The sequence below is a fragment of the Leptonotus elevatus genome, chromosome 15, assembly GCF_054856555.1.
Source record: "Leptonotus elevatus isolate MCC_2025b chromosome 15, RoL_Lele_1.0, whole genome shotgun sequence".
NCBI classification, from domain to species: Eukaryota; Metazoa; Chordata; class Actinopteri; order Syngnathiformes; family Syngnathidae; genus Leptonotus; species Leptonotus elevatus.
The window spans coordinates 13,870,032-13,895,886 of NC_141253.1; the positions used below are offsets into that span (position 1 = coordinate 13,870,032).

Consider the following 25,855-nt stretch of genomic DNA (forward strand, 5'->3'; position numbering starts at 1 on the left):
ACTTTTCTCTCTGGGACCTAGTTTAAAAAATATTTGTATTTCGGCTCCCAAAATGCCACTTCATCCAAATGCTTAGCTTCCCTCACTCTTCTCATTCTCTTACTTTATATGCAGACATGAATCGGGAAGAGGGTAGCAAAGCAAAAATACAAATAATAGTTCCTATTCACAATGGTTTCAAACTTTTTCGCCGTGACACTAAATGTGCGTAACCAACAACAAAAGCCAGGCACTTTTTTGCCTGTCGGCCTAGCACTGCTGTCATTGTCAGCTGAGGAGGATGCAGTAGCTAAGTGGAGAGAGTGACAAGTGGCATTCATATTATGGTGTATCAAAGTTGTGTTTAATGATAAACTATATTATATGTTATAAATTGCAATACAAGTGTTTAAATGGTTCATTTGTTGGATAATAACCTTAAAGAAGCATTTAAGGACTACATGTGGCTCAGGAAAGAGAATTTTCTTAATTTCAGAATCCACACATGCGCATTGGAGAACGCAGCGATTCTAACGCATGCGCAGTTGACAGTCCTTCTTAAACCCCCTCAACAGTTCCGCATCAAGGCCTTTTTCCACTACCGGGTACACAAATGCTGTGTGTCTCTCTTGTCAACGAACAGCAGCAGGCGTCGGCGACAGGCAGGCAGGCCGCGCCGCATTTTCCTTCCCGTCAAACTCCCTCCCCTCCTAGCCGTGACGTCGACAAAAAATAGAAGGCGTCGATTGGTCGTGATCCCTGTCGATCATCGTTTATTCCCGCTGCGCTCGCGGCAAACTGCCGGTAGTGGGCAGGGCTTGTTGAGAAAACTATAAGGTCATTTGAATTACGCCAGCTCGAGGACTGCATCCGTTACAATGAAACTAGAAATCATAGCGCGAATCGGCAAAATGGACGGATCGTGCTCGCCGGGTCAAAGTGGATACGCTCATTGAGGCCAATCGGAGCGGAGGCGCTGCGGTATTAACAACGAGAAGAGGAAGGGCGATCCCCGGTGCGCGTATCCGTCTTGGTGCGTCTCTTAGCGCCGCTATCGAGCCGAGCCGAGCCGAGCGGCTGTGTGCGAGGCGGAGAGGAGGCGACCAGCAGGCTGGCCTGTAAGCCGATCAAGTCGCTTCGCGTCTGTGATTTCTACATTTGCACATTACATGCTGTGACCGGGCCAGGTGAGAGGCGTTTGTGTCTATGTGTGTATGGAAGTAACAAAAGGTTGACGTCACGCGATGATGACCGTGTGCTTGTCCTCTGTCAACCTTGTGGGCGATCAGTGCGCTAAACCCATTTGACTGAGAGCTCATTCGGACGCTTCGTAGCAAACGGCACACCCGCCGTGTGTTCTTTTCACACGATTAAAACGCACCGCAGCTCCACTAAGCATCAATTCATCCATCCACCTATCCGTACAGGCCCTGAGTAAAAGCGCACATGGTAACAGTGACATCCCACAACCGCAATATGATGCTACGCGCCTTTTAAATTTCAGGGTGCAACAGCAGCTGCTCTGTCGGAAACGCTTTGCTCTCGTGACTCACCTTTTAAACGCTTGAGAGATTTTCTGTGTAGTTTGTCTAAAGTAATATCATAAGAATGCATCTTTCCACGTCGTTAGAGCCCAGTTGCTCAATCCTCCCCAACTATTACATGACTGCATCATGAAATTGACAACTTAACGTCATCCTGAGGTGTCACTGGACACCATCCCAGCTGTCACTGCACACCTGTGACCTCAACCAAGGAAGCTCGGTTTTCATCTCCATGGTGGGGCGTCACAAGCTGTTTTGTCAAATACATTGCATGGTGCATCTGTCTGTTAAAAGGCCACTCTTCCTGTTGGTTCGAATCACTGTTTTAGAATGTGAGTGTATTTTGCTCAAACACGGCACAACAAAGAGTCTTATCTCTCATATCACCTTTCTTCTACTGGGGTGTTTGCTCTGAGATTCTTGTCACAGCCTTGACCCTTTCACGTGCGTTTGTCATTTCAGGATGCTGCGTTTAACTTGTTGCACGGCCCTGCTGTTCGTCTTGAGGCTGCTGATTGGCCTGCCCTGGTTCCAGGTCCTACCGGCCATCCTGATCTTCTACCTGGGTAGCGGAGGATGGCGCTTCCTGCGGATTTTCGTCAAAACTATTGGCAGAGACTTGCAGTAAGTTTTGAGATTTCTCGTGTGTTTTTTCAAGTGCGCATGAGAAATCGAATTCATGAATTTAATGGGTGCCTTTCGTGTCTGTTGTGAGTGTGAGATAAAAATATCGGGATGAATTTGCATCTTGCTAAAAATTGAGAGGTACTGACCTAATGTTAAATACACGCTTATCGTTTTTTGTTTTTTCTTCTTGAAGCACAAACATGCATTCACCTTCCCATCTTTGTTAAAACTGCTGTCCATCTGCATCTATTTTACTCTTCCTGGACATTTTGGGATCATTATTTGCATTTCTCAATTCCACTGGTGGGGAAAATTACAATAATGTGGTTTCATCTGATAGTGGGATGCTTTCACTTTTTGTGGGTAACAATTGCCATGCATTATGGGAAATTTAGTTAATGACCCATAGCAACACTTAGGATTTATTGAAGACATTTTTTTTTTTTGCCCATATGTGACATGTATCAGATTTTTTTTTTCTTCGTGCAATCTGAATAGTACAATTCCGATGTTTTTCATATCCGACCCAGGCCTCTTTCATTTGTGGTTATGAATCGGATATCACTACAACTGCAGTCTGGATGTGCGAAAAAACAATGGCGGACAAAGGAACAGAAAACAGTCGGTGGTGAAAAGAAGTTGCTTTAGAACTGATCAAATATATATTTAAATATAGTATAATATGAATATAATATGAATATGGACTGACCAGTCAGTACAAGCACAAAATCCTCTGTAATAACCATAAACTACTGCTACCAAACTATTACTTTATAAAAGGAAATGGGCATTATGCCCTGCAGGCCTGCACTGTGAACATTGTTTATCAAAATTAAGAGAATGGTTTTATTCCAATGAAGTATATTTAAAATAATTGTAAGTAACTGTCTCATTTTTTGCAGTTTGAACACCAACACTGCACTAAAATATAGAAAAATAAAAACAACTACTTAATGACTCAAAATAATGTTGGATGTACAAATTAAATTAAAAAAAATGCTCAAAAGTTTAAAAACAAATAGTTCTAAAAGATTACATACAAATAATTGTACTAAAAAGTTAAGTAAACTTAATACGGTACTGTATGTAACAGAGCTATTCGACTACTGCTTTGAGTTTTGCCTTTTATTTCATAATGGTAAAACCTAAGTGGTTTAGAAAATGGATGGATGGATTAATTTTAAACTTTCACTTGCCCGAAATGATAATAGTGTATACCAATAACATTGTAGCGACAAGATTGCACTCGCATATCCCTGTGTGGTGTCAAAACCGTTATCACACTCGTTCAATAGGGAATTAAATAGATTTTGCTGATTCATCAGTAATTACAGAATCCGGCACTCTGTCTTTTATCTGGATCTTTGCACCTTTGCTCCATATGTGAAATATCAAGTGCAATGTTTCCATTTTGCCCCTCGGACCCACCCTTTCCTTTTCCACCTGTGCTGTAACGTTTTATGACAGGTGTCGTTATCGTCAATATCCTAGGTAACAAATGACCTTTGGCACTCTTGTGGTTTGCGTAATCTCATCAACGTCATTATTTGGAAGCGGTTTGATTTGGTTGAACATTTTCACGATTTTGTGTTTTGATTTTTTAATTCCAGGCTGATTTGACCACTCAATTATAGTTGCATGGGTCTTGAGTTCCAGTTGTCAGGTGCGGGGATACAATCATGAGTCAATATGTTGTGACTTTCAGCTTGTCCCATCAGAGGCCGTCACGACGAGTTACTTGCAAGATTTGTTTGGCACCGTTTTGTACGCTGAGGCCAATTGAAGGATGTTCAGTGAGATGCATCGTGGTCATCTAAAACCCTGCATTTCCTTTTGAAACCGTTCAACAGCGCGGCATCAGTACTGCTGCGAGTCAAGATGAACGTCAAACGCCACCTCCGGGAGAAGAACACGATTCCCGCCATCTTCGCCGAGACGGTGCGTCGCCACGCAGACAAAACGGCTCTAATCTACGAAGGCACCGGCGAAACGTGGACCTTCCGGCAGTTAGACGAGTACTCCAACCGAGTGGGCAACCTGCTGCTCCAGCGTGGCTTTAAAGTAAGCCGCATCTATCATTGTAAACGTCCTCCTGTCCAATCGCCCTGCAGTTTGACACTCACTCTGCTTTATGTGTCTTCACCCTCAGGAGGGCGATGTGGTGGCCATTTTCATGGAGAACAGGTCCCAGTATGCGGGACTCTGGCTTGGCATGGCCAAGATTGGAGTGGAGGCCGCTCTCATCAACTTCAATTTGCGACTGGAGGCCTTGGTGCACTGCGTAACCATTTCCAATGCCAAAGCTGTGGTGTTTGGATCCGAGTTGACCGATGGTAAGGAGCAGTTGATGTCTATTGTATCAGGAAAGCTAGCAGACACCTACGTATGTATACGCTTTTTTAGGGGAGCATTTACAGTGTGCGCTGAGTGTTGACGTGCATTGCTGAGTGCTCTGACAGGAGACGTTAAGTAGAGCACAGAAAATGTACAGAGCTTTTATAAAATTGATGTCTTTGGAGGAGGGGCCTCTTTTCAGTATCTGCTAATAGATCTTTTAAATGTCTCATAGATTAAATGAAAGTATGAAGTGATGAAGGGAAGGAATGTCACAATACACAACATTGTGTGTCTAAGGGGAAATCGAGCCCAAAAAATTAGTTACAATTGTGTTGTATGTGCCCCCACTAGTCTAAGCACGGCATTCTGATTAACATCCACCTCAGGGGGCGGCCATTTTGCCACTTGCCGTGACTGAAAATGACATCATAGTTGTTCAGGGCTCAGAAGACAACCAATCATGGCTCACCTGTTTTCTCAAGCTGAGCCACAATTGGTCGTTATCTGAGCCCTGAGCAACTATGATGCCATTTTCAGGTAAAATGGCCGCCCCCTGAGATGGATAAAAATGAGTAGATTCTACTGCTTAAGTCATATTCCATAAACACCGTATCAATCAGAATACTACGTTTACACTATTGGGGCTGCATATATTAAAAAAAAAAAAAATGTTAGTTTCTCTGTTAAAAGATTAAATTGCTCAGAGAACAGATGAGGAGCGCATTGAAAGATTTGGAAGCTGAGATGTGCAGCAGAGCTGAATTACTGATTTGCATTAATTTGTTTTTTTTTAGTAAATGCAAACAGGTTTTTAACTTAAGTGCACAGAATGCAGATCACAGTTGTATTTAAATTACATTTAAAAGAGATACAAATGTCTTAATAAAATGTCTCTTGCATTTTTTGGTCAAAATATACAATTACAGTACAGGAAACTCAGCATCTACTTGTAACATTGGCAGAAATCACCTCACAAAATGATAGCAAAAAAAAGAAAAAGAAAGGTCTAGTTCATTAATGTTGCTATTTTTTGTGTGTTTTTTGGCTGCTCTCTTTTTTTTTTTTGATTAAAAAAACATTTTGTCATACATTTATGTTTAATATGTATGAAAGCCCTAATTATAAATAGCCATTCATGTCTAGTATCTAACTACATGTTTGATGTTTCAAACAAACCAATCTGTGTCCAAATCGGTCAAGAATTCAAAGTTATTATGATTAACTTGTTAGAGCCAAACACAGTTACCTCAAAGCAACTGATTGCGAGAAATCGACGGTGACTCCCACTTCAAGATGGCGGCTAGGTCTACTCGTCTTCAACCCGCAGAGGAGTCCTTGTGGTTGTATATGTCTATGAGAGCGTCATTGCGCTTCTTCTACACATTGCACCAATGAGGCTCAGCACTGCCACTTGCTGGCAGCGGCGTGGTACTTCTTTGGCTTGACTTAGCACTATTAGTTGCTTTTCTTCCGATTTTCTGGCCGTTTAGAAAGTCAAAATGTGAAAATATGTCACACACATTGATTACAGATAGCACGTCAACGCCTGACAGCACGTCCTTAGTAGATATGAGATATAATTGACTGAACTCTATTACAAACTAATACATGAACAAACAACCTATAATATGGCATCACCTTACCTGCAGTATTTTTTGCTTTTAAACATCAGAGGCGGTCTTAGAGTTGGGAAACTGCAGCCCAGCATTGTAGAGTGCTCATAAATTAATCTTTTACTGCATCGTGGTGTTTTCTGGGTGGCTGCCAAATGTTAAAATAAAATACAAAGGTGCTGATCTCAGCCTCTTTGAAGAGTGCTTTCCATTGAATCCTGACCATGTTCATTTCTTAATGGTTGTATCTAATTTAAAAGGTAGTAGAAGGGAACACAAGAGCAAATTTGGAATAATACAAATAAGCAGTTACAGTATTTGAAATTCAGTGTCCTGCATCTGAGCTTTATATTGCAACTCATGATTGTTTTTCTCAAGTAAGATAATAAATGTGCCACGTTTCCTCCAGCTGTGTCCGAGGTCCACATTTCAATGGGGAAGACGGTGCAAATGTTTTGCTCCGGAGACTGGGACCCCAAACGGGTACCGCGGGGTACCGAGTGCCTCGAGCCGCTGCTGGCTGCGGCCCCTTCGCACCTGCCCAGTCAACCACAACGCTGCTTCACAGGTAGGAAGGCCGAATGTTGTGTGTTAGCGGGCTGTTCTTAATTTTGCCTAAATTTAACTTCACAATTCAGCCAATTTACATGATACTGCCCCCACACCAAATTTGTTAGATGGAGCTAGGAAGGCTAAGCAACAACTTTCGTGGTCGATTATAACCAAAGGCACACAAAGAATTTAAAATTGATGTATGAAACATTCCCTATCTTACATAAAACATTTAACAGGAAGAGAAATAAAAACAGGGAAAAAAAGTATCTGTGTTGTTATTGTTGTGACTATCTCATTTATTTACTTAATTAGAATGATTTTTTTTGTATCCACAGAACAAATACGTTATTTCTCTAAACATGAATAAAGAATATAAATGTACCACTCATTTACTTGCCATCTGCTCACTTAATCTCCGCATGTGTAATCAGTTATGACGACGATGCAATGGCAATAAAACTACTGACCTTCGCCCATGTTCATACTTGATAAATAAAGGTCGTCAGACACTTTAAGGTTTAAGCACCGTCTCTTTATGTTGCATACACACATTATTGATTAAAAGATGATGAACCACAGTCAGTTTTTTAAGGTAGTATGTCCAGTCTTCTCTGGTTTGTCAAATTTAGAGGATTATTTTCACTTGGCATGTTTTTGAATCTGGAGGCCAAAATACTTGAAAAGCAAAAGCACTCCACACAATAAAAAAAACTTGGAATGTGTTAAATATTGTGTTAATGACTATGTAGTGTCACCGACATACAAAAAACATGTATTGTAAGTAGAGCTGTCAAACTATTATTTTTTTTAATCAGATTAATCGCATCTTGAAATTTTGATTAATCGCTTAACAAAAAAGGCTTTTTTTATCAACATTTTTTCCCGCCAAATTTGAAGAGCACCAGGTTACGTGTTAATTCTTTTGACATTTAATGTTATGAGGACGTCTTCAACATTTTTTGATCCACTGCACACGCTCATCCTCCTCTTTTTCGAATCAGTTAATAACTTGCATAATTTAAAATGGAAAAAAAAATGACCCCAATATTTTGACATGAACAAATATTCTAAATGTCATAAGAAAACATTTATTAAATGTTTTACTTTAATGCATGTAATTATGTTTATTGCTCAAACACAACCTGTGCTACCTTAAACATGCTTTCAGGCTAAAGGATAATCTCTGGTCAAAATTAATTGTGCGATTAATCTACGTTAATTAATAATTAATGCGGTAATTTTTTTGTGATTAATTAATCATTTAACGCTTTAACTTTGACAGCACTAATTGTAAGCCATTTCATGAAAAAAAAACGAATCCATGACCTCGCTCCACTGTCTTCCAGATCGCCTCTTCTACATCTACACGTCAGGAACCACCGGGATGCCTAAAGCGGCCATTGTTGTGCACAGCAGGTAGGACTTCATGTGGCCTTTCATGCGTGGTGCACCAATCATAGTTTTGACTTGACTCGCATTCCTCTGGTCAAAGGTATTACCGCATGGCTGCTCTGGTGTATTATGGCTTCAGGATGACACCAGATGACGTCTTGTATGACTGCCTTCCACTCTACCACTCTGCAGGTAAACAAGCTACTATACAGTATACGTGAGTAGATACAGTACACTGTAAAAAAATAAATAAATAAAAAACACGGTAATTTTCCGGCAGCTAGGGCGGCAGAAAAATACCGTACTGTGAAATAACAGAAAATTACTGTCTCGCAAAAACACTTTTTTTCCCCCATAATTAAAGTATAGTTTTTAACTGTAATTTTAACAAGATTTTGCCTTATTTCCATTTTTTTTAATGTTTAATTAGAAGCATTTTCACATTTTAAATCAATTAAATTAACTAGAAATATGGTAAGTAAACATAGTTGGATGTTATTTCTGGACTATAAGCCGCTACTTTTTTCACTTTCATTCGACCCTGCGGCTAATACAAAGGTGCGGCTTATCCATCAGATCACAAGGGGGCGCACTATAAAGGAAGCGCCAGAGCGTCAGGCAGAGCAAAACAAACCAAGTGAGCCCAAATACAGTAGGAGAGACAGAACGAGAGCGAGACAATTTGCAGCCTCATTATGGAAAAGAAAGTAGCGGGAACGCGGTCAGATACGCCGGTTTATACGTCGTGTGCGCCGTCCACGCAAATAGAAACCAAAGTGTGCTTAATTGTGCTTTTAGTTTAAGATCTCATCAACCTCATGTTCCAAATATGTCTCATGTGAATTTGTTGGCAGGTAACATTGTGGGAGTGGGCCAGTGTATCATCCATGGCATGAGTGTTGTCATCAGAAGGAAGTTCTCCGCCTCCCGTTTCTGGGACGACTGCGCCAAGTACAACTGCACCGTAAGCAGACACACATGTGATTTGTTTTATCGTCCTAATATGTATTTTATTATCATAAGCTACAGTTGCCTTCCGCCCATGTCCTTGCCCACCAGATTGTGCAGTACATAGGTGAGATTTGCCGCTACCTGCTCAACCAGCCAGTTCGGGACATGGAAAAACGGCATCGTGTGCGCATGGCGCTCGGTAACGGCCTGCGTCAGTCCATATGGGAGGAATTCATGACGCGCTACAACATTCCGCAGATAGCGGAATTCTACGGCGCAACTGAGTGCAACTGCAGCTTAGGAAACTTCGACAACAAGGTGGGCATGTGAGACAATCGCTTGAGGTCTTGTGAATGGGCCAAAAGGACACAAAGCATTGAGTCGGCATGTTCTGCATATAATTGTGAACAGTACAAAATAAGAAGTCAAAATGTCTAATTAATGTTCTTCCCAAAGAAATTCTATGACAAATCAGCACATCTCTGAACGCTAAACATTGAAAGGAAACTGAGCTGAGATTACTTCAGAATGTGAACAGGTTCAGGTTGTTCTGGGCTTTAGCACATGTGAAGTGGACTAGAAACGTTCTGAATCAAGTGAACCTGCAGTCTGAGTGCAAAAAGGACAACGTCCTTGTTCGGATGGTGTCGTTTCTGTTTCGCATTAGTTGTATCAAATCCTTTTAATTCAGGGGCTACTTTCACTCAAATTTGGTCTCAAGTGGGCCGGGCTGCTACATTCATGACCTAATGATCTATAAATAACAACAGGAAAAACATTTCCATTTATTTTTAGTGCGAATAATTACACGTTCATTCTCAAATATTCACATTTATATTTATCTTATTGCAGAGTAATCTGAAATGTTTTAAATGGGAAGTCAACCCTAAACATTCCTTGACAATAAGATGGTATATGTGATCTCACTAGTCTCAACATGACATTCTGATTAATATTACATTTGTGGAATACGGGGTTATGAAGCAAAATCCAGCCGCTTTTATCCATCTCAGGGGGCGGCCATTTTGCCACTTCCACTGTCAACCTGAAGATGACATCACAGTTGCTCAGGTCCCAGGTAATGACCAATCACAGCTCAGCTTCAGAAAACAGGTGAGCTGTGATTGGTCGTTACCTGAGCCCCGAGCAACTGTGATGTCATCTTTAGTCAACAGCAAGTGGCAAAATGGCCGCCTTCTGATATTGATAAAAACTGCTGGATTTTGCTGCTTGACTCATATTCCACTAACACTTTACACTACTGGGGCTGCAAAGAACATATTATTGTCAAGAAATGTATTTTGGGTTGACTTCCCTTTTAACAAATATTAGCGCAAAATGTTCTCATCAAATCCTAACAGCCAAAGTTCAGAATGTCATTTAAGCGGTCGTCAGACAGACCATATGTTTGAAACGGCTGCTCTAAATGACTTTCATCGCCATTTTTGGCGTTGCGATGTCCTGCAGGTGGGAGCGTGCGGCTTCAACAGTCAAATTCTGCCCTTCATCTACCCTATCCGACTAGTGAGGGTCGACGAAGAGACCATGGAGCTCATCCGAGGGCCCGACGGTGTCTGCATTCCCTGTAAACCCGGTGAGGGTCTTTATTATTTCTTGACGTGGTTATCTGAGACTAACACGAGTCTGCTCGGTCCTCACTTTCCAAACGTTCTTCCGTTTAGGCGAGCCCGGTCAGCTGGTGGGCAGGATCATTCAGAATGACCCTCTACGCAGGTTTGATGGTTATGTCAACCAATCAGCAACCAGCAAGAAGATTGCTCAGAGTGTCTTCAAGAAGGGAGACAGTGCTTATCTATCCGGTGAGTGTGTATAGTACTGCATATGGTACAGTATTGTATATTTAATGTTTCCTCCTCTCACCAGGCGATGTGTTAATCATGGATAAGTACGGCCACATGTACTTCAAGGACAGGACAGGAGACACGTTCCGCTGGAAGGGAGAGAACGTCTCCACCACCGAGGTGGAAGGGACCCTCAGCAGGCTGCTCGACATGAAAGACGTCGTGGTCTACGGGGTGGAAGTAACTGGTAAAATGTTAAATACTCGTTCAGTGCCACTGACGGTCATAGACGTCAAAAATCCCTTTTTAACTGGGCTGGCGGTGAATGAGTTAATGAGTCGGTTCAGTTCCCTTGTTCCAGTTAGCCATCAGTACTAGCATCACGTGAACCTGCCTGATAATACAGTCGATCAATCCTCTGCTGTGTGTGTGTGTATTTAGGAGCAGAAGGGAAGGCTGGGATGGCCGCCATCGCTGATCCGAATCACTCCTCTGACTTGGAGAAGTTTGTGAAGGATCTGGACAAGGCTCTTCCTCCATACGCCAGGCCCGTCTTCCTCCGCTTTCTTCCAGAAGTCAACAAGACTGGTAAAATAACTCCCTATGAGGAAGATTATATATCCCTGCACCTCAATAAACAAGAATATTGCACAATAGTTATTTATTTGAAGTGAAACTTGAATATTTGTCAGATATATTTAACTTAAAAAATGCCATAGACGAGAGCGATTCATTCCGTTTCAAATATTGGGTTTTCGTTGCACATTTATTATAATTATGAAAAATAAAATCCAGCAATATTTCATTCTGCGTGCTGAATCTAATAATGTGTATATGTGAGTACTACTACTGAAAAGATCAATTCTCCTCAATATTCTCATTTATTGAGATACATCAAGTTTTGCAAATACGCTACTGTATGCCTCACTTTAAGCAAACTCTGGTGGTCACTGCTAGCTGACTACCCAACATCTACAATTTCATGAAAATGTATAGTAACAGTGAGATTTGTCTAATGCAAAAATGTACAGTTAAATAGGGCTGCTCGATTATGACAAAAAATATTCATCACAATTCATTTGGTAATAATCGAAATCACGATTAGGACAATAATTTTTTGGGGGTACAAAACAAGAAAATGTTTAAACGTGTAAAAAAATATTGAGACAAATACATTTGAAACACTATAATTATGGAAATTCCTTTTGGACCAAACTAAATGTACTAAATTAGTTATTTTAAAATAAAATTAAAATAAAAAGTGCAAATATATAAATTTAAACAACTCAAAATTTGTCTTAATAATCCTTTATTTTTATTTATTTTTTACTTTCAATTATGCAGATTTTGTAATTGTTGAGTCTAATACTTGAAATTGTAATTTAATTTTGATTAATCGCAAAGCCCTATGGTTAAATTACTTAACAAAATAATTAAAAAATAACAGGGAACATAAAAGCTAAAAGAAAGTAATTGCACCTGGATCTGCCGTCAGCCGATTTACATGTTCTAAAGAAGAAGTATAAATGTGTTGAATTTGCAAAAATACAATAAACTATTATAAAATACAATATAATTGTGTTTAAATGTGGAAATACAGGGCAGCATTTTGTTTTAGTGATTTGCACGACTGAATCAAAGTCGAGAGGTCCTGGGTGTGAATCAAAAAATAAAAAAAGATTTTTAATCCATCCATCCATTTTCTTAACCGCTTGTCCTCACAAGGGTCGCTGGAGCCTATCCCAACTGGCTTCGGGAAGTAGGCGGGGTACACCCTGAACTGGTTGCCAGCCAATCGCAGGGACTTTGAATCATATTGTGCAAAATATCTCATATTTTCTGTCGAATCTTTCGTTTGAAATATTTACATGCATTTCCTCTCATTTCAGGAACGTTTAAGTTCCAGAAGACGGATCTTCGACGAGACGGCTTTGACCCCAGAGTGGTGTCAGACAGACTGTTCTTCCTGGATTCCAGCAGAGGGCGCTATGTGCAGCTGGACGAGGAGTTGTATCACTCCATACTTTCAGGGAAACATAAATTGTGATAATGGAGCTTCCCTCGACATCTCCACGTGTATGTATGCACACGCTCGCACACAAATGGATACGAAAATGAAGAGATGTTGTGTGATCACGATGGAAAATTGCAGGAAATGAAATAGCCACACACATTGCCACATTCCCAGATCCCTTTTTGGATTGCTCCAACACACACAGCAGTGCTCCCTTCTCTCCCTGCTCAAGTCCCCCCTGGCAACCCCTCAGCCTACCTCAGTTCTCACACACACACACACACACACATACACACACAGCAGCAGCATAAAGCCAGTAACCAGATATCTCTGGTAGCTTGAACCCAACCATCAAGTCTGTTGGATGATGAAAGCCTGTTTTTGCTGGAAGCTGCCCGGGACCGCTCAAAGAGTACAAGGAACCACACAGACTTGAAGGATGCTGAGAAAGGGTTGTGACCCAGAGACACGGTCTGTTTTCTTGGTTTTGTCTCTTGACTTTGTCTGGCGAAGAGGCACCAAGTGCACTATAAGCCAGCTGTGGCAAAAAATAATTAAATTGTAGCGCACGCTCTCTGCAGCCTCGCCGTGTGCGTTTCAAGTTTGGCCATCACGAGACAACATCTGGAAAAGACATCAAGTGTTGAAGGTCCACTCGAGTGGAGTGCAATACTCGTTAAAAAAAAAAAAAAAAAAAAACCCGCAGGAGCTGATGTGATTCAAAGCTTTCTTTTCAAATACGTTGCACCAAATATTTAGTTTGTTTACATATTTAACGAAAATGGAAATTATTTATGTTGGTCATAGCCATGAAAACATAATTTTTCTTTGACAAGCTTTATTTGAATGCAGAGTTGTCCTGCAGAAAGTGTGACTTGTTTCAGAGGGAGTAATGGAGGCACACTGAAAAGAAAAGAAATGGTTATTATATGAACTCATTATATAAGTTGTCATTTCAAGAAACAAAAGTAATTAGCTGCTTTTTGTGAATGAGGTTGCAATATTACTAGACTTAGGACAATAAACATTCAGACTTCAATGTTGGAACATTATAACGTTGTTGTCAACTTCTCCTGTAACATTTCAGCTTTATCCGGCTTTTTATGATTATCCTGGTAAAATAACGTTATTCTCTCAAATACACCCATTTCCTTGTAACATTTTTGTACCTTAGTTCTCGTAAGATTACAATACTATTTGTTGTAAACTTACAACTTCTGTGTTATGATATTGTCGTAATATTACCACATTTTTCTCATAATAATGTCTACTCTGGTAGTGTAACAACTTTAATATCTTTAGTCATACTACTTTATTGTAATTATGATTTATCTTAACATCATGTCTATTCTCTTCTTGTAACATTAGATATGTCTAATTTCTTAGAACAATTTGACCTTGTTTTAATAACGTTTCTCGTAACAATATGGACCCTTAAAACTGCTGGGTCAAAAATAACCCAATTTTGGTCATACATTGGACCGACCCGCTACTTGGGTCAATTTGACCCAACTTTGGGTTGAAGTTGGGTCAATTTGACCCAACTTTGGGTTGAAGTTGGGTCAATTTGACCCAACTTTGGGTTGAAGTTGGGTCAAATTCATCCAATTTTGTTTTGTATCAAAACAACCCAAAGTTGGGTCAAATTTCATACAAAACAAAATTGGATGAATTTGACCCAACTTCAACCCAAAGTTGGGTCAAATTGACCCAAGTAGCGGGTCGGTCCAATGTATGACCAAAATTGGGTTATTTTTGACCCAGCAGTTTTAAGAGTGTGACAACATTACGGTTTCATTCTTGTAACAATTGAACTGAATTCTTGTACTATTCTAGTAGCATTGCACTTCATTTATCTTAAGCTTCCAACTCTTATTGTAACATTCCAACACATTCCAACACATTTCAACAAAAATGAAAATATATTTTTTCCCTCCAAATGTTCATTCTTTTGAGTGTGGCCCTAATATTCCTTTGTGAATAACTGACTTGGGCGAGAACCTTTTGTGTGTGTCTCTGTTTGAAGATAAGTGAAGAAAACACCGATTTTTAGTGAACACCTTTCACTTGAGCCGAAAAAGATCCAAAGAGTTTGGTTCGAGTAGGGGATACTCCAAATGTCTTTATTTTTTTGATTTTGTGTTTGCAGTGTCTGTCGTCAGAGGTTGTAAAATGAGCATCGTCAACCATTAGCAGAGCACTGTGCCTTACTGTGATCCACAGGCCCTGGACCACTCACATACAGACGAACAATACATAATGACATGTGGTTCTCAAGGTCACTTCTGTCTTCAAACTTTTGGTCCCTTCATCTTCAATTTGAAATCTTAAAATCTTGAAATCTTGAAATCTTGAGACTTGACCCCGATTCGATCCAACAGGCTAATGAACGGATCATCCATGTTTTGTGTTTTTTCATTCACTGCTCCGTCCAGCCAACCTTCCTGTTTACATTCTTGCAACCATAAGAAAAGAGACGAGCGCCATCTCATGTGGTTTGTTGTGGTGCATTTTGAAACTGAGGGGGGAAACACCGAGTTTACCCATCAGCTGAGTGCAACTATAGTTGTGAAAGACATTTTGGTCTGCTTAACCTTCCACTGGTAAAAAAATAAAAATAAAAAGAAGAAGAAAAAATATGAGTATCTCGTGAATGTTCTTTAAAAGGGAAGTCAACCTTAAACATTCTTGACATTAATATGTTATATGTCTAAACATGACATTCTGATTAATATTACATTTTTGGAATGTGAGTTATGCAACAAAATCCAGCTGTTTTTTATCCATCTCAGGGGGCGGCCATTTTGCCACTTGTTGTCGACTGAAGATGACATCACAGTTGCTCATGGCTCAGGCAACGACCAATCACAGCTCACCTGTTTTCTGAAGCTGAGCCGTGATTGGTTACCGGAGACCTGAGCAACTGTGAAGTCATTTTCACTCGACAGCAAGTGATAAAATGGCCGCCTTTGATATTGATAAAAACTGCTGGATTTTGCTGCTTAACTCATATTCCACTATCACAATATTAACCGGATTACCCTATTTAGACGAGTGGGGCTGCATAGAACATATTATTGTCAAGAATTTTTGGGGGGGTTGACTTCCGCTTTAAGAACAAGAAATGAAAAGAGACGGTGATGTTGTCGATGTTGATCTCATGGGAACACTCGAGGGTTGTTAATGATGCTTCCAAGAGTCAACTTTGACCAACAAGGGGGCGGGTGACTCAACAGCCTCACAAAAACAGCACAATGAAATAGATGGTTTCCATTTTCACTTTAAGTTTTTTGTTTTTAATGATCTTAAATTATTATTTCTGAGCAACTGTTAATTATACTTTGATTGTTCCGTCAATGTTTGTGTATTTTCCATGTTGCGTGTGAAACTTTTGAGCTGTGTGATTTTTTTTTTTTTATTATTGTAAAAGGGAGGAGGTTAATGCCTCAGTTGAAGACAATCTGCTGCAAACATAATGACATTTGTTTAATATTTCTGAAATGGTCTCAAGAGTATGGCAACTCAGACTGAAACTGCAGTAAAAGGCAATGAGGGTGTTTAGATTTTGAGACTTGTTGGAGCAAAGGGGATGCTATTTTCACACACAAAAATATCGTATTTAAAAGCATTTCAGATTGAAATGCTGAATCCTGATTAAAATCACAATTTGGGGTCTGTGTTGTCCAATGCAAATGCTGAGTGAGGATTTGTGTTTTTTTGTTTTGTTTTGGTGAAATAATGAGCAGTCAATTTAGTGTTATGAGACTTGTGGAAATATTCAGTCCTCCACTGCCCAACCGAACCCTCTTCTACATGTACACACACTGTTTAATTTTACATTTGATGGTTGGGCAGGCACTCCAGACACCAAACTATATACAAGCAATTAAAGTATTTTATTTCATAATATGTTTCAATGTGATTCCATGAGTGACTATGAATACATCTAATGATAATAATTTTGTTTCTATTGGCCTTTTAAATGATCACAATGTGTAATATATTCACGCTTTGTTTTACATTGTTGTTATGAAATACACAAGTTAACATTATTTAAAAGTGATTTATACAATAAAGAGTTCCGGTGAAATCCATTACATTAATTTTGAACAGCTACTGTGGAGTCTCCCTCCTCCCCTCATGGCTCGAGTCAACACATCCAAACCTGATTCTTTTGCACTTCTTTTCTTTTCTGTTAAGTTCTTCAACAACATAAAATGCACAAATAAGTTTGTGCACGAGTGCTTTAAATCTTCCTTTTGTTTTGTTTTTTTATTTAAAATACCACGTCCCTGTACAGGTGGCAGCTCTCGGCTCATTCAGTGTGTGTGGACTGTTAAAGAGGGGAGGTGTGCGAGGTGTGTTGTGTGCGTGCGACACACACATTGATGTCATCTTATTCGTCATATTGTTGCGTATGTGAATTTCAAGCAAATGAGAAAAGCTGTGCTGAAAAATGAAAAATCATGAATAAAAACTATTTAATTTGTTGTCTTTATATTGATGAATGATGAAAACTCGTGTGTGGTTGCTCATCGTTTTGATCCCTACTGAACTGAAGTCACAGTGGCATCTTTTGTGTGACTTTGTTGTTGTTAAAGTTTCACTGAATATGAGTGAGTTTCCAAACGCAACAACATTTAGGGTCCACGTGCCTCCTAGCTTACTTTTCATAACACTGGGCTTCCTGTGTTCACTATGAAAGTGTTCCTTATTACAGCATTAACGCCCCACGTTTACTTATCAACGCTCATTTAGGGGCACACACCTCTAATATATATATATAGTGACTTATTGTGTCTCACAGACTTGTATTTTGGACTCCCTCTCCATTACGTGTAATGGAGACGCAAGCATCCAGAGAACATGCAATAGCTGCACAGCAAGGTTGGGGCCTGGTATCAAACCTCTAACATAATTGACAGACCTGGACGTCCTGTGCTAATCACTCAGCCACCTAGTTTCATTACCCTGGTTAATGAATTGTTATGCTTGAATGGCTGGCAGGAATGGTAATTAAACATTGCTTGTACAGTTATCACTTCAACTAGTATTACGGTGACCAAATTTGTTCACTATTGTAAAACATCGGTCAGCTAAATTTTGTGCTCAAGTCGAGGTACTTTTTTCCATTTACCTATATATAGTAAAAATAAATAATGAGCTAAATGAATTAAAAGTAAATAGTATAACCCTTTTCTACTGGGTTCAGAATTAATATAACAATAATTATCAGACTTTAGATTGTGCCGTATTTTGTCCACTAACAAACTCTTGAAGGAGAAGTTAAGTGCGTGAGTCGTGACCCAAAATCTCGTGAAACCAAAGCGTTTGTGCTTGTGAGGTCCCCACATGAACCTCAGCTGATGCTCCAAACCACAAAGCACTGATTTATTACTCCACTGAATTTATCAGAGCCAGACGCTTGTTTTGGCTCCAGCAACACTTGGCTCCCGTTTCCTGCTCCCTGTTGCTGCTTTGCCGTGATTGGCTGACCACTCGGTGGGTGGATCGCACAGAATAAACAAATATCGCTGCAGACAGGCTTAAAGTCCACTTGGACCACACTCGCTCTTTTGACTCTCTTTGCACAGCTCGTCCACTTTAGTAATTTTTTTTCCCGGTCCCCCTCCACGCCACCATGAGGACCGCCGTGGTGGCCGTTGTCATGGTGATGTTGTGTACATCAATGGTGCACAGTGATGTGAAGCCGCAGAGGGATTTCAACCTGCAGAGGGTACGTTCAACCTTTTTTTTTTTTTACCTTTACGTCACCCTTTACCTCTGTTAACGCACACTTTTCATTTACTGTTTCCTAAAACCTGCGAGCAGGCTCGCTTTAAGAAAGCTACTTTAGTCTAGTAGACGTGCTAGCTCAGTGAACTAACTTTTATAGCCGACTAAATATTTTTAAAATACTGAACATTTTGTTGACTCATGTTTAAATGTCTCAAAAGTACTGTATATCTCAAATGAAAAAGAACCATACAAATCATGTTTATACTGTACACTAACAGTCACTATGAGAATTCTATTGAAAGGCTGAAATTCAGAGGATTTAGACACTTTTAAATTAAGCAATATCTATAATTGTCCAAATGTATCCATATTTGAAACATATTTTCCTTTTTTTGCGCTTTTTTTTTTTTTTTTACAAACTTCATTTACTGTGTGTGCCTCTTTTGTTTTATATCTTAAATGAGTAGAATAAAAGCATCACTAAAGGTAGTCTATAGGTTAAGATAGCTAAGGAATTCACTTGCTAACTTTTGTAGAGCTGGCTAGCGAACTTGCTAACTCACTTTAATAGCTAACTTTCAAATTTTTATTATTTTGAGGACATTTGTGTTGCAATAATTGCTAAGAAATTGAAAAATAAATAATTAAAAATTCTCTTAAGACCAGCAGGCGAATTAATAAGCTAACTAATGACTTTAATAACTAGCTTGAGAAGTAGTTTGATCACTTTTGTTTATCATTCATTGTATTCATTGCTAGGCATTGTGTCCCAATCTAAATATAAACTCTACATTTGGATTACAAAGATTCGCCGGATCCATGACAACATTCGATTCTATGCAAGGTCTGGTGAGGAAAAAGCTCCCCAAAATTTTAAGCAGCTCTTTTGAACTGTGAGCTTCTTCTTTTTTTGGTGTGCTTTTTCATGGGTCTGACTTTGAAGCAGTACAGATACTCTCCGGAGTATGTTGGGGGTGGATGGTCTTGAACCGGAGCCCCCACGGAGGCAGTTGACAATACCCCTAGGTATTGTGACCCGTTTTGGGGCTTTTTGATGGTTCTGAACAAGCCATTTCAAAATAAAATACTGCCCACGGGTTGATTATGGGGTATATGCTACGGAGGAGGCGGGACTTCTGACTTCCTGGTTTTCACACATCAGCTTTGTTTCCGTTTCCTGTTTGCGACGTGTAAGCCGCGTCCCAGCTCTTGCGCTTCCGCCTTTGTCCCCCTCGGTTGCGCGTTCCCGTCGACGGGTGCGAGTGTGTAGTGTGTCTGTCTCAGTTGTCCGAAGCATTTCAGAGAGTTGAGACGGCCTGCGCGCTCCCGCCAATGGACGGGAGCACACGGTTGGGGGGCGCAGGGGTGGGGGTGCGAGTGTTGGAACGTGGCCATCAGTGGCTGAAAACGACGCTGATGTGTGGAAGTCGGAAGTCCGTGCCATCTCCCCCATTATAAAAACTGATGATACGTACCAGAAAAACTTTGTCATGTCAGAAAAAAATGCCATAAGTTATTAAAGAACAGTTTTGCGTAATGTTGCCAATAGAAATATTGGTTAAAAAAATGCCTTCAAAGAGCACATTACCCTTGGGAAACACAAGCTAACTACAGTAGTCAACAAGCTAACTAGCTTCAAAAGAGCTAACTAGCTAACATGCTAATCAGCTGTAATAGCTGACTTTAAAAGTTTAACATTTTAAAAGGTGTAAAATATTTTTTTTAATATTCATTAACTTTAAAACAATTCATCAGTATTTTATCATAAATTCATATCATGTCAATCTGGACATTGTTTTAACATGTTTCTAATGTAGTTTGAAACATATCTTTAGCACTGTTTAGGACATTTAATGTGTTTGCTTAGCATGTTGCTAAACTGCGTTGATGATGCATATTACGTTCTTTTAGGTTGAATTTTTATTAAGCATGTTAACTCATTTGCTCCCCAAAACGTATAAATACGTTCTATTTTTAATGTTTTAAGTGTCCCAAAGTATTTATACGTTGTTGTTTTTTTATGCTAGCGCAGGTAGCAGCAGAGCAGAGGAAATGAACCAGGGCCATGTTAAAAAAACAACTAAATTACTCACAATTCTAAACAGATTTGTGAATAATGATTCAACTTAACCATATTCTAATACTAATTGCTGTAAAATGGAAACTGATAGAAAGAAGAGACTTTAATGTTTCTTTTGGTAGGTTCCATGTTTTTATAGCAATAGAACACAATATTCTGTGGGCCTTGCAAAATCAGTCAAAATCCAGTAAAACAGCCGACAGTGAAGGGGATTGCTTCTGTGAAAATGGCTGGGAATTAATAATGAGGTTTGATGCCATTTTTGTTGTGTGTTGTTCTTGTGGTTTGATGAAATGTTTTCGCTATTTGCTCATTTGAGATGACTAGCTGACACTGACGAAAACTCTGCTAATACCTTAAATGACCTCGAGTGCTATCTGAAAAGATAACAGCAACATTTGAGAACAAACAGCGAGTATAAACCTGATTTATTTAATGTTGTCCACGAATGACCTTCATATAGCACTTTTACCACACATTTGCGTACTTTTACTGGTAGCAAATGACTCATTGGTTGTATGTGTGTTTAGTTTACAGGTAGGTGGTACCGCGTGGGCCTGGCGTACGACTCGGCGAGCTTTGTCCCATACAGAGAAAAACTGAAGGCCTCCCTCGGTGTTGTCACTGCGCAGGCAAATGGCAACGTTAACCTCACAATGTGGGATGTCACGTGAGTGTCCGTCGACTATATTGTCTCTTTGAGGCAAAAGGAAAAGTGGGCAAAAGTTGGCATTACTGGAGAGGTTTCTTTTTCTTTTCTTTTCTTTTTTTTCCTCAAATAAATAATAATAATAAATGTGTACTAGGCCGGCGGGGTGTCGCAGTAAAATGTACTACTATGAGAAGACAAACATTCCTGGACAGTTCACCTACTTCAGCACACGTAAGTCACCTGACTCATCAATTTTACTGTAATGTTGCTGTTTTGGGATCTTTTTATATTTACAGCTAGTCAACAAATCACTAACTTTGTGTTTTCACAAACTTTTTTGCAAACTTTTTTGCAAACTTTTTTGCAAACTTTTTTGCTAACTTTTTTGCTAACTTTTTTGCTAACGTTTTTGCTAACTTTTTTGCTAACTTTGTTGCGTTGGCGTGTTTAAGTAATATGTTTCCATGTTTAGATTACATTCTGTAGAAACATTACTGTATACCCAAATTTGTAACTGCACAGCAAAACAAAATACTGTCAATGATAAACAAGCAGCGGAATTCATAAAAACCAAAATATAAGCCATAACTTTTGCGGCACAGACCTTGTGTTCCATTGTTTTCTGTTATTGTTTTGTGGTCCCTTTCTATGCTCAGGTCACAACATGGTGAAGGACATCACTGTTGTGGAGACAAACTACAGCGAATATGCACTGGTGCTCAAACACAAAGTGTTTCACAGGGAGTACACCCAGGTGGCCCTCTATGGTGAGACACACATGCACACATTGCTGTGTCCGTGGCATCGCGATGACTGCATTTTCTTGTAGGTCGCACTCAGAGGTTGAGAGCTGACATCATTCAGAAGTTTAAAGCTTTTGCTTTGTTGCGAGGGTTTCCAAGAGAAGCCATTCTCACCCCGCCATCAGCAGGTACGAAAAATGCAGGGAGGGACATTAGAAGCTCCTTGTCGATATGAATGGAATGGTTAGTTACAATATTTTTATATTAATTTATATTTTTAGCGTTTTCTTTGCCTTTTGTGGGGCAGGCAGCAGTTGTAACATACACTGGAGAGTAAAATATATATATATATATGTATTAAAAATGTAGAGGATGAGTCATAAGATTACAAGAAAAATTATTATTAAAATTGTTTTTTTATATCCTTACAAGAACAAAGCGTTTTGTTTTTTAAACTTTTTTCTTGCTTTTTGCAGCAACCCATTTCAAAAGAAGGGACACTGGGGGAGAATGTAACGTCACCCCCACATTATATTCTTAGCACAATTAATTCCTTTTTTTTTTTTTGCAAGGTCATGAACGCATAGGAATTATTATTATTATTATTATTATTATTACGAATTCAAAAAGAACCCTAACCACCCCACTCCCTATTTATTTATTTATTTATTTGTATTTTTTATTTTACATCATTTATTTCAAGAGAAGGGCCATAGCGGAAAGAAATGCACAAATTCCAAGCAAAATCAGGGTAAAAGTTATGAGCAAAAACACAAGATTCTTAGGTAAATTAAGGGAAAAAAAATTTTCTTCTTCATTTTGTGCCTTTTTTTGCAAAAGGGACTTAAAAAAATTCAGAAGAAACTTAAAAACCATATTTTTATGAAAATTATGTTTTTGGAAGTTTTGTGCAACACTTCAAGAGAAGGTTCAAACTGTAAAGAAGAAAATAATTAATGTACACAGTAGGGATGTAACGATAACGGCAATATCGTGATATCGCGATATTAAAACTGCCACAGTATATCGTTGTTGTGATGTCACGATATTAAAAGCAGCACATCTCTTAAAAAAAAGTCAAGCACTCTCTGATGACTAGTTATTTTTTAGTGCAGTTTAATTTTCTGTAAGAGATGTTTTGGCCCTTCTATGTTTAAAATCCACGCTAATGGTCGGATGAAGGGAAACGTAATATTCTTATGAAGCGAGTACGTGCATTAGCAAATAAGTGCCTCGATATTAAATGTTATTAGAGATTGTAGGTTGTTTATATGCATTGCTGTTATGTAGCCTACAAAAGCACAATATTGTGTTTTTTTTAGTATGAGCTCTTTTTTTTTTGACAATATTGTACCTATTTTTGTATCGCCAACCTCCCCACAATATCATGATAATTATCGCATCGTGACCTTCATATCGTGATACAGGGATGGAGAAAAAAATGAAAACGAGGAACGTAATTTTCTTCCAACAATGACTATGTCAATGTCAATGTTCATATTAATGTACAAATAGCTCACTAAAAAACAATTACACACACATGTAATCATGGATTACAGTTATTGCATTTATCATTACTTTTTTTTTTCTCTCACCAACAGACAACTGCCCTCCATCGCCATCTGGATAAGTGAGTTCCTTCATAATCAACCATTTAAATACATGCGGATTTAAAGTGTATCCAGCACCTTTTGACTGTGATGTGTTACATTCTGCAGGTCTCTTGTCTCTTCTCTAATGTATTCAATTGGCCTTTTACCTGCCATCAGTGACTGTAAACGTCTGTCTTTCAATAATAACCTGACGATGAGGATGATACCATAAGAAATCTGCTGTTTTACATTTACATAAATAAATCATTTACAAATTATAACACTATCCTCTAAGCTGGGTGTGTCATTGTCTATGTACGTTCCAATACTCATTAGAGAGATGAGAGTTGAGATCCCTTAAATAGCCACAAGGAGGCAGAGTTTGCTTGTGGTAGTATCCCAATACCCAACCAGTGACGGTCAAAACTTGGAATTTAAAAAATGGGTGGGTTGGGCTGCAACAGGACTAGTCAAAAGTCACCAAAAAAAAAACAATTGTAGTTGCTGTAATGTATCGGAAATTGAATATTTAACATAATGTCACTTCTTAATTAGTTTCAACAAAACAACCATGGCATTCGAAGGCCTATGTCAAATACATTGATGGTCTTTAAACAAAACAATTATGATTAATGAATACATATTAACTATTGCAATGGGCGTATTTAAACATTGAAATATTATGTTTCTTTTAACGGCTTTATCGATTGAAACGAAAACTCAGTTGCTAAAAAAAAATGTGCACAAATATTCCATGTGTAACACTAGTGGTAAACGGGCTCCCTCTAGTGGTATGAAAGATTTTCATTTTCTGACTTTTTTTTCTTACGTATTTTGGGGGGCTTTTACTCCTTTAACGGTCAGGACAGCTGTAAGATTTAGAATTATTTAAATTTTCGAACTGTTCATAATGTTGTAATTTAAAATAATAATAATCCAGAACTGCCGTTGTTGTATTTCAGTTCATTTGCATTTAATGTTAAAGTTTGCATTCATTCTTTTAGAACAGTTTGCTTAAAATATGGATACATTTTTATTTAATTTGACAAAGTAGTTTTTAAAGTCTGGGAGGTCATTACCGGTACCACCGAAAGTATGACGCAGGGAATTTTGAGTTTCCTGTTTCTGTTGGCCTGTGCCCGGATCCTCCACGGAAAAAGTGTAATCGCCCCTCGGGAGAACTTTAATTTGGACCAGGTGACCATATTTCAACTCTTAGTTTGATTGTTTTTGTATACAGTTCATGCTTAATGATAATGTGCTTCTTTGCAGTTCATGAGGAAATGGTATGTAGTGGCGGTTGTTTCCGATTGTCCGCACTATATGCAAAACAAGATGGGAAACCCTATCATTATTGTGCTGAACCTGAAACCATTTGAGCAGGGTAACATCACTGTGTTGGCTCCAGATCCCAGGTGGGACACCCCCATCCCCCCAAAAAGTGACATATAAAAAAAAAATCATAAATAAAAAAAAATCAACTCCTTAGTAAATTGAAACAAGTACAGACTGAAAAGTACTTTTAAAAATTTAGAAAGTCATCAAAAAAAATAATACTCAAGTAAAAGATAAACATTTGAAAAAGCAGTTCAGTCGCTTAAACTAACAAACATATATATCGATTTCTAATAATGTCACAGTGCTCCTACATTGTCTTACATAGGAGTGGCTCATGTAAACTACCTCCCTCAAGGGCCCAGCGTGGATGTTGAAACCTACGTGGTCAGTACCGACTATGACCAGTATGCCATGATAGCGCTGCTGAGCACGGAAGGAGCGTCACAAAACAAGACTACCATTTTCAAACTTTACAGTGAGTTACGATAATAAAACGTGGATTCATTTATTGTGTAAAATCAGAATAGCAATACTTACTGTTTATATTTCAATACTGCATTTAATAGAGAGGCCAGTTTATTATCAAAAAATTTTGAAAATGATTCTGTCTCGTTAAATCGATCTTTGGATGTGTTGCGCTGGACGACTTTAAGACGCTGATCCAAACATAGAAAGGGGGATGACATCATTATTAATGAGAACAAAGGTTCTAATAATATGTGTTTTTCAAACTTCACACACTAATCAATTCTGTTGCCTCTGAGCCTGGCACTCAGGAAGTTACTATTTTCACACACTTTACAAATAAATGTCACATTCTAAAGTTGTATTGTTGTTGTTTTTCATTATGAACGTTTTTATGTTGTGTCTTTAATGTACACATTGGAGAAAAACACA

The 25,855-nt window shown here is 38.9% G+C and overlaps 2 protein-coding genes across 3 annotated transcripts; both read left to right on the plus strand.

Annotated features, from left to right (window-relative positions):
- Nucleotides 1-567: 567 nt before the first annotated feature.
- slc27a4 (solute carrier family 27 member 4) lies at nucleotides 568-14,261 on the plus strand. 2 transcript variants are annotated; one of them, XM_086097162.1, is made up of 14 exons: nucleotides 568-1,097; nucleotides 1,986-2,147; nucleotides 4,001-4,211; nucleotides 4,300-4,483; nucleotides 6,510-6,668; nucleotides 8,002-8,071; nucleotides 8,148-8,239; nucleotides 8,902-9,011; nucleotides 9,107-9,316; nucleotides 10,466-10,592; nucleotides 10,681-10,818; nucleotides 10,883-11,047; nucleotides 11,242-11,388; nucleotides 12,690-14,261. In XM_086097162.1, the coding sequence occupies exons 2-14, from the start codon at nucleotides 1,987-1,989 to the stop codon at nucleotides 12,845-12,847; spliced, it is 1,932 nt and encodes a 643-aa protein (XP_085953288.1). In that variant the 5' UTR covers nucleotides 568-1,097; nucleotide 1,986; the 3' UTR covers nucleotides 12,848-14,261. The 2 variants fall into 2 exon arrangements, with proteins under 2 accessions (XP_085953288.1, XP_085953287.1); XM_086097161.1 differs by having other exon boundaries at nucleotides 570-1,166.
- Nucleotides 14,262-18,360: 4,099 nt separating this feature from the next.
- On the plus strand, nucleotides 18,361-23,906 carry ptgdsa (prostaglandin D2 synthase a). Its single transcript, XM_086096840.1, has 7 exons — nucleotides 18,361-18,551; nucleotides 21,164-21,303; nucleotides 21,440-21,516; nucleotides 21,942-22,052; nucleotides 22,115-22,216; nucleotides 23,630-23,658; nucleotides 23,747-23,906. Exons 1-6 carry the CDS (start codon nucleotides 18,456-18,458, stop codon nucleotides 23,656-23,658), a joined length of 555 nt encoding a protein of 184 aa, XP_085952966.1. The 5' UTR covers nucleotides 18,361-18,455; the 3' UTR covers nucleotides 23,747-23,906.
- Nucleotides 23,907-25,855: the final 1,949 nt, after the last annotated feature.

Bases quoted from the DNA above. Each gene is read 5' to 3' on its own strand.
- slc27a4 (XM_086097162.1), top strand. From the start codon at position 1,987: ATGCTGCGTTTAACTTGTTGCACGGCCCTGCTGTTCGTCTTGAGGCTG. The intron at 6,669-8,001 runs GTAGGAAGGCCG...ACTGTCTTCCAG, and splicing joins ACCACAACGCTGCTTCACAG to ATCGCCTCTTCTACATCTAC. The intron at 9,317-10,465 runs GTGGGCATGTGA...GATGTCCTGCAG, and splicing joins TAGGAAACTTCGACAACAAG to GTGGGAGCGTGCGGCTTCAA.
- ptgdsa (XM_086096840.1), top strand. From the start codon at position 18,456: ATGAGGACCGCCGTGGTGGCCGTTGTCATGGTGATGTTGTGTACATCA. The intron at 18,552-21,163 runs GTACGTTCAACC...ATGTGTGTTTAG, and splicing joins GGGATTTCAACCTGCAGAGG to TTTACAGGTAGGTGGTACCG. The intron at 21,517-21,941 runs GTAAGTCACCTG...TTCTATGCTCAG, and splicing joins GTTCACCTACTTCAGCACAC to GTCACAACATGGTGAAGGAC.